This window comes from Sardina pilchardus, chromosome 5, assembly GCF_963854185.1.
Source record: "Sardina pilchardus chromosome 5, fSarPil1.1, whole genome shotgun sequence".
NCBI lineage: Eukaryota > Metazoa > Chordata > Actinopteri > Clupeiformes > Clupeidae > Sardina > Sardina pilchardus.
The window spans coordinates 18,968,014-18,975,377 of record NC_084998.1 but is presented as its reverse complement, the minus strand read 5'-3'; the positions used below and the strand labels follow the sequence as shown (position 1 = coordinate 18,975,377).

At 38.7% G+C, this 7,364-nt stretch overlaps 1 protein-coding gene across 2 annotated transcripts; it reads right to left on the bottom strand.

The window, feature by feature from the left end:
* Positions 1-276: 276 nt before the first annotated feature.
* cd74b (CD74 molecule, major histocompatibility complex, class II invariant chain b) lies at positions 277-4,005 on the bottom strand. Of its 2 annotated transcripts, none has more exons than XM_062536806.1 (7): positions 3,846-4,005; positions 3,122-3,291; positions 2,513-2,595; positions 2,314-2,341; positions 1,541-1,753; positions 1,381-1,425; positions 277-705 (listed from the first exon to the last, which is right to left on the bottom strand). In XM_062536806.1, exons 1-7 carry the CDS (start codon positions 3,881-3,883, stop codon positions 698-700), a joined length of 585 nt encoding a protein of 194 aa, XP_062392790.1. In that variant the 5' UTR covers positions 3,884-4,005; the 3' UTR covers positions 277-697. The 2 variants fall into 2 exon arrangements, with proteins under 2 accessions (XP_062392790.1, XP_062392791.1); XM_062536807.1 differs by having other exon boundaries at positions 3,122-3,288; positions 3,846-4,002.
* Between the last annotated feature and the right edge of the window lie 3,359 nt (positions 4,006-7,364).

Sequence of the window (7,364 nt, the reverse complement as noted above, 5' to 3'; positions counted from 1 at the left end):
CTATAATTAATAGCCTATATATACATATCTTCATTCTTCTTTTTGTATTTATCATTTAGTTTTGATCATTATTAGTCTTTTAATTTATTTGTTTTACCCCTTTCCACTTTTTTACATTTAGTTTTATTCTATTCTATATTATTAGATTTGATCTAATTTTACACTGTAAAGCACTGTACATTTCATATTTAAATGTGCTATATAAATGAAATGACTTGAAGTAGGCAAACGCATCGCAACATTAAAGGTGTCCAAAGAGAGATGCACAGACATAAATGTTTTATAGTGGTTGTTTTAATTGTTCAATGTTGTCTCTCTATTCCAGACAGTCAATTGCATATGAATTACTTATATTTTAAAATATGCAGAAAATAAATGGCAGAAAATTCACAGGTAGAGGGTAAATTTTACTTTTACTTAAGTCCCACTCACAACAATCAGTGCAGCCATATGATAAACAGACAAAAAAAAAGCCTCCAAGTGCCAATAACTCACTGGACTTCCTCAATTAAGCACTAGGCCATTACAAAATCGTGTCACAGTAAAAGTGCTTTTAGCTTTTAGATAATTGGGACACACAACACCTAAAATATATCAGCAACAGAAGCTTATGTTCTCTTTGTTGTAAAAAAAACAGCTCAGAAAAAAAACTTTTAGAAGTTTAATAGACAACCACTTTCATTTCCTCTCTCGAGCCTCAGTTATCTGAAACACAAAGAAAAAAGAACACAAAGACACTCAGTTCCAACCTGTTCACATATCCCACTGATCTATATATTCTTTATAGATCAGTGACATATCCTAGTTCTGCCTAGTTTCAGTTCCTCTAGCTAAGTTCCTCCTAACCCATCCACTGTCTCATAACTGTTTTTTTATCTTGTTTTTTTTCTTCATTTTGTCTCACTTTCATTTTATTCATCGATGTCTTATTTCCACTTTGCCCTGTGTCTGTATTCTTGTTCTCTGGTGTGCAGTGTCGTCAATGTCTGTACCTGTCTGTATGTACAGTAGTGTGTAGCGTCTTCAACTTTGAACTGTCCTGTTCTCTGTGGTTGTAATGTTGGTCTGTACTGTTTAACATATACCTTTTAATTGTACAGTGTCCTTAGGTGACTTGAAATAACGTATTATTATCTTTATAGTAATTTCCCGCATATAAGCCGCATTGTGTATAAGCCACAGGACAGTGTTTTATGAAGTTAAAAGAAACAAAACCATGTTAACACCATGTTAACTCCCTGTATTAACCTCATAGCTGAAGAAATTTGGCAAAATCAATGTACTGTATAAGCTGCGGCTAATAGTCGGGAAATTACGGTATTATTAGTTCACTTGTCCGGTTAAGGTTGCTCTTGTCTTGGATGCAAAGAAATCACTCACCCTTAGTCTCCTCCACCAGGGGCTGGAGCCGCAAGCCAGTGGCAACTAGAGAGAGAGCGCAACCCAAATATTGTGAGCTTTTCTCATTCACACGCATGAATCCAGGCTTATACATTCAGGGTAAGAGCATGAGAAATCTCTACTGCTCATCTCATCATACCTGGTGCAATCCTCATGCTGCCATTGGCGCAGTTTGGTTTCCCCACGGTGCCGAGAATCTCCTTTCCGCTGGCGTCCACACACCAACACACCTCCTGCCAGCACTGCTGAGGCAGGTAGCCACCAGCCAGGTCACACTGGGGGCGGAAGGAGGGCAGCTTGCTGTCGGTCAGTCCCAGGTACTCCTGCTGGCACTGGGTGAGGGTGCTGGATCCTGTAGCAGGAAACACCGAATTTCCCTCATGGTATCAAAAAAGTATATACTGTATGTAGGCCTACTTACTGTATACTTACTTATCTGTTCACTAACTAGACTACGCGGCGAATGATAAAAAAGAGATATCCAAAATTCTCTGAGGAAATGCATTTGATTCTCATCTAGCAAAAATAAAACAAGAATTTTGAACCTGACTATCTCTTTCAGAATTATGTACTTGAAATACAAATGAACACATACTGAAATGTAATTAGACACTGCCCTATATTTACATTCAAACATAAATTTAAGAAACTTGCTATACAAAAAATATTATCCTCAAGTAAGTAGTTAACTTGGGGAAATTCATGTCTATATCTATATCTATCTGTTGGTTAATTTCACCTGTAGTGCCTTGCCAGTGGAAGGTTTTGTGATCATGTTATGTTGTAGGTTTAAAGTGCAAAATCACACATGCTAAACAAAACATCCTAGTTTGTGTGTGTGTGTGTGTGTGTGTGTGTGTGTGTGTGTGTGTGTGTGTGTGAAAAATTAAAAATAAGGTGCTTCCTGCTCACCATCCTTGGGTGCTGGGGTTGCATCATCCTGAAAGACAGATCACACAGGTAACCTGATCAGGCTGTACAGTGCACTTAAGCCAGCAAACACAAACCGAAACATACTTTCAGATCAGATCAACTTTCAAACGGAGAGCGTTGGGACTGCTAAAGAATGGCACCTAGTGGCGTAGCAGTCTCATTACAACAAAAGTAGTACCTTCTTATCAGCAGGGTCTTCACGCAGTTTCATCAGAGGCATAGAGGCCATGGGAAGGCGCATCTTCATGGGAACGCCAGAGCCTAAGGAAATGGAGAAAGCTTAGCTAAAGTACATCAAATAATGTTTCCCCACGTCGACACATGTATAGGAATTTTGCATTTCAATGTTTGACAATCAATTGTCATATTGCTCCTTAAAGCCTGCCTCTACTCCGTCTGATGTCAACATTCCCAACAATGAGACTAGCTGTAACTAACATTTTCATAATCAACACATTACACATCTTATTATTATTTTCTCTGTTGATCAATTAAATGCTTGGTCTATAAAATGTCATAAAATGCTGAAAAAAATGTTGATCAATGTTTCGCAAAGCCTATGACGACGTCAACAAATGCCTTATTTTACCACCTACAGTACAGTACACCAAAGTTGTGCATCATAAAGTTGAGCTGGAACCTGAGGGCTTTGAGCTGTTTCCTTAAAAATGACATCATATTTGACAACTCATCAATCAATCGATTAATTGTCGCAGCTCTAAATAACACAATAAAATGGCTCGATACACTATGTAATTGTCCACGATGGCAATAGTCTCTGCCTCACCGACTGAGCGGCTGCTGAGCTCCTTCAGCCTGTGCATGCGCATGTTGAGGTCCTGGAGTTCGCTCTTCTGGCCCACGACCAGGTAGGCCGTGATGCACTGGCCAGCCAACAGCATGCAGGCAAGCAGGGTCAGACCAGCAGCCTTCAGTGCCTTCTTGTTGGAGTCCCTGCTAAGGAGGTTCATTTTTATTTTATTTAAATGTATAATTTGTTTTAAAACCAACTGAGTCCAATTTAGATTTAGAATCTCTTTTCTCTCCAAGGTAACCCCGGAACAATACATACAATAAAGACGAAGTCAGAGGCACTAAGTCAGATCACTGTGTTGTAAACAGCTTGAGTGTTTAAAGGTGACTGATCAAAAAAGAAAAAAAAAGAAAAAGGATGGCAACTCTGTTTTAGTGTCTAAATCAAAAAGTCTATTTTCACTATCTGATTAGTATTTCTTGATTGCAATAAATAGCCTACCTATATCTGCTGAAATTACATGCTAAAATTACTTGTGAACAAACTGCTTAAGTGAAAACTCCTTAAGTCTACACATTACAAATTCTTTCCAACACTAAATTATGCACTCTTTATATTTTAATCAATTGGTCTATTGGTGTAAGCATTAGAACTATATACAAAACAAAACAGGATCAACAGCGTCAACATTTAAGACTAAACAGCTACAGTGAGACATTGTTCCCACCATGTTTTGTTTTTTAAATTGGAATCTTACCTTGAAGGAGTCGTCACTAGAGGTGTCTCAGACTCCATTTTTGCCAAAAAAAATCAAAATCTTTCAGAACAATAAATTCACGCACAATATTGAGATGTTCTCTCCGTGAAACTTCCAGGCGAACTAATAATGACCAAAGAATTGCGTGGAAAGTCCCAAAGGGACATTTCTGCTTTCGCTTGCTTTGGAGTGCAGAGGTTTTTCATTGGCTGCTAGAGCAAAGCGTCATCTGTTGATAGAGGACAACTCTTTTGAAATGTTCAGACTCCTGACCTGTTTGAGTCAGCATCAGTGGAGTGGAGTGGAAGCAATAGGCCTACATCAAATGCTAACCCTATTTCTTTTAATTGACCTCCCCTCACTCGTATGATACTAGGTATGAGGGGAAATAACCCTGAAGGGGAGTTGGCAGCACTTTTACAGACTTTCTTTGAAGAAAAGCAAAAGGCATTTTCAGGACAAGATAAAAAAAAAATAAAATGTGCATGTAAATATAATTTATTTTGGTGTGCTTTGATATTTCCAGCGTCCTATTAGCTCATATGAACATAAGCTATAGGCCTTTTCCACATAAATGGCAAATTCTCAAAATGATGATGATGGTGATATGCCTTGCAATAGCTCTAATGTGAACATTTAGCCTATTCCTAATTTATCCTGAATCCTAAAACTTAATTTCATAATTTACAAATTGTCATCACAAACAACAAGGATGAGACTGAAGAAACGCTCATAATTAATGAGCAAATGAATCATTGCTCCCAATATTTCACAAGTGAGGAGGTTTGAATGAAAGATCTACCTAGCAACCCATTACAGAAGTCTCCACACAAGCTGTGATTGGCTGTACTGTTGGCAAAATGTTATGTTGCACAACGAGGCGCTTCCTCTTAGACAGAAACCAGTTTCTGATCCTAATCAGAGAATGTCTAATAAGACGTACTGTAGACGTACTGTAGACGTACGTAGACGGGCCCTATAATCTCAATCTATACTAGTACAATAAACAAACACATGTTAAACACCAGTGCTCATTTATAAAGCAAATACAGGGAGGATTTCAATGACCACTTTTTGAAAGACTTAGACAAAAATCTGGAATGTATCACATTTTCTTGGAAGGCGTCCAACTGCCAAGTTATGGCACTCCTTATTTTGAATCCACAACACTACCTTTTTTCTTTTAAGTTTAGATGTCTCAGAAATTAGGCCTACTCCATGTTGAGTCTTTAGCAGGGCTCCAGACTAACTTTTTACGTTGGTTGCATTGGTGCACCTAACATTTTTTTTTAGGTGTACCAGCACAAAATGTAGGCCTTGGTGCACCCATTTTTCATTGTGTCACCTTTGATGCCAAAAGGTCACCTTTTTACGCTCTCCTTTCATATGTGAATGATTCTCTCACAAGAATAAGGTGTAGAAAGTTTGTCTTTATTTGAAACACAATAAAGAATATATATATATATATATATATTGGATTAAATGTGCATGTCATGGAGCAGGTGTCCATTGAGCGTGCACAGGGAGAGAGAGGGAGAGTGAGAGAAAGCGTTCCAAGAGTTGGAGACATCGTTTACAATGAAAACTTGCGAAATAAGTGAGCAGCGTCAGGTGCACCCGTGCGACCTACAGTAGATGTCCAAGGGTTATTTAGATATTTTACTGCCATTTACAAGAGGCTCTGTGAGATTCATCAGTTGCTCCGGTTGGCCATTATTGAAAGTGAAATGATGATGGCATCGTCACTTTTTTGAGTGATGTCTGATTGAATAAAGGTGACATTCTCTGCAACAAGCAAATTAAAACATTGAAGACACACACACATTCAAATAATAAACAGAAAGCCTAAATCCAAGGAGAGAGGGAGAACATGTATTTACCATGCTAAAGTTGCCTAAAAAGAGGAATATAAAATCATAATTTGACAATTGATCTTAATGCCTTAATTAAAAAAAAATAGTAAAAATCAAACCGCTAAGGAAGGACACCAGTTTTTCTTTGTGATTGAAGAATGTATTGTAAATAAATAAATGACCCCTATGTTAAATTCCCATAGGAGCAGGAGGACTTTTTTTTATATATGCTTTTATTTTTAAAGGCCAGCTATTTCATGGATCCAGGATATCATGCATCCTGATAAAGTGCCCTTGGCCTTTGGAATTAAAATAGCCCCACATCATCATCACATGACGCTCATTGTTTGATGCTCATTGAGCTCAATGGAAATCAAACAGGCTAATAGGCCTATACATGTTCTCCCCACTGTATATCCAGCTATAATCTAGGTTTACAGGATGATTACATAGATTTGACTTGGGTCATTACCACAAAAGAAAGAAAAGAAAGACTATCCAACCTAACTGCGTTCTGTGAAATCAATGGCTATGCTACAGACAATCCAAAATATTGCCCAGATGTTTGTTTTTTTAGGAACAGAGGATCAGGGTCTAAATATCTGTTTGATAGTGTTAAAACGACGCCAGCAACTTAATTGGAGCTCAATAGCCTACATGGCAGTAGACATTAAGCAACAAAGGTCTTCTGAAGCAATCGGGAACATTCACAAACGCTATGCTATAGCTCGCAAGCTCTGTGGCCAGCTCTAAACATTAGAGTTGTAGTGGTTTGCTCAATCAGAAAAAGAAAGCAATCTAAGGTCTTGGATGCCACGTCCTGAGTCTTCTTGATACTTGGGCCTTGTTGTGACAAGGCTGAGTACTGTCAGGAAGCAGGGAAGCATAAAAGGGTGCACATTAATGGACTAAGCATGTATTCCTGTGAAGCATTGGTGTTGAATAGTCCACTACCCAGTTGTATATTTTGGTGTTAAGGTGTGTCCAGTCCTGTAATTTAGTAAGACACAGGACTGGAGTGGTATAAATATAGAAGGAATATGTGTCATCCGGAGCTTACAGTATCTTAAAGTAAAAGAAAGCTTGGCTCCTGACATCAAGAATGAGGATAAACAAGGAATCAACGAGGATTCATGAGAAATCATGGTTGGGTCAGCAGTTCAACTGACATAAAATCACAGTTAGTCAGAGAGTGAAGATGAATTCATATTTTTTTGTAAAGTTTAAAAGTATACAAAGGACACAGGACAAAGATTTTTTTATTTTTATTGAGTGAAAACCCCAGATCATTTACCAATGACGTTTGAGTCGACTTCCCCTTCTCTGAGTACAGTCTGATGCAATAGGGCTGACATCCTCTCTAGCCTGACTCTCGCCAGACCCTTGTAGTTCCGCCATGCTCCACCAGAGGCGTTTCGCTGAGCTCCACACTAGTGCCCTAGTGCCCTATAGGGCACTACTCCACACTAGTGCCCTATACACAAGGGTCTGGGCTCGAGGGCAATCCAAACTCCATCCAGGGAGCAAAAAATGATGAACCAATCAGGAGCGCCGAAGCGAATGTTTGATTCAAACAACAATGGCGACACGCAGCGAGGAGTCTTGTGCTGACATTGATTCTGCTATTTCAACCGTTTTGTCGAATCTATCGAGTATTCATTCTTTA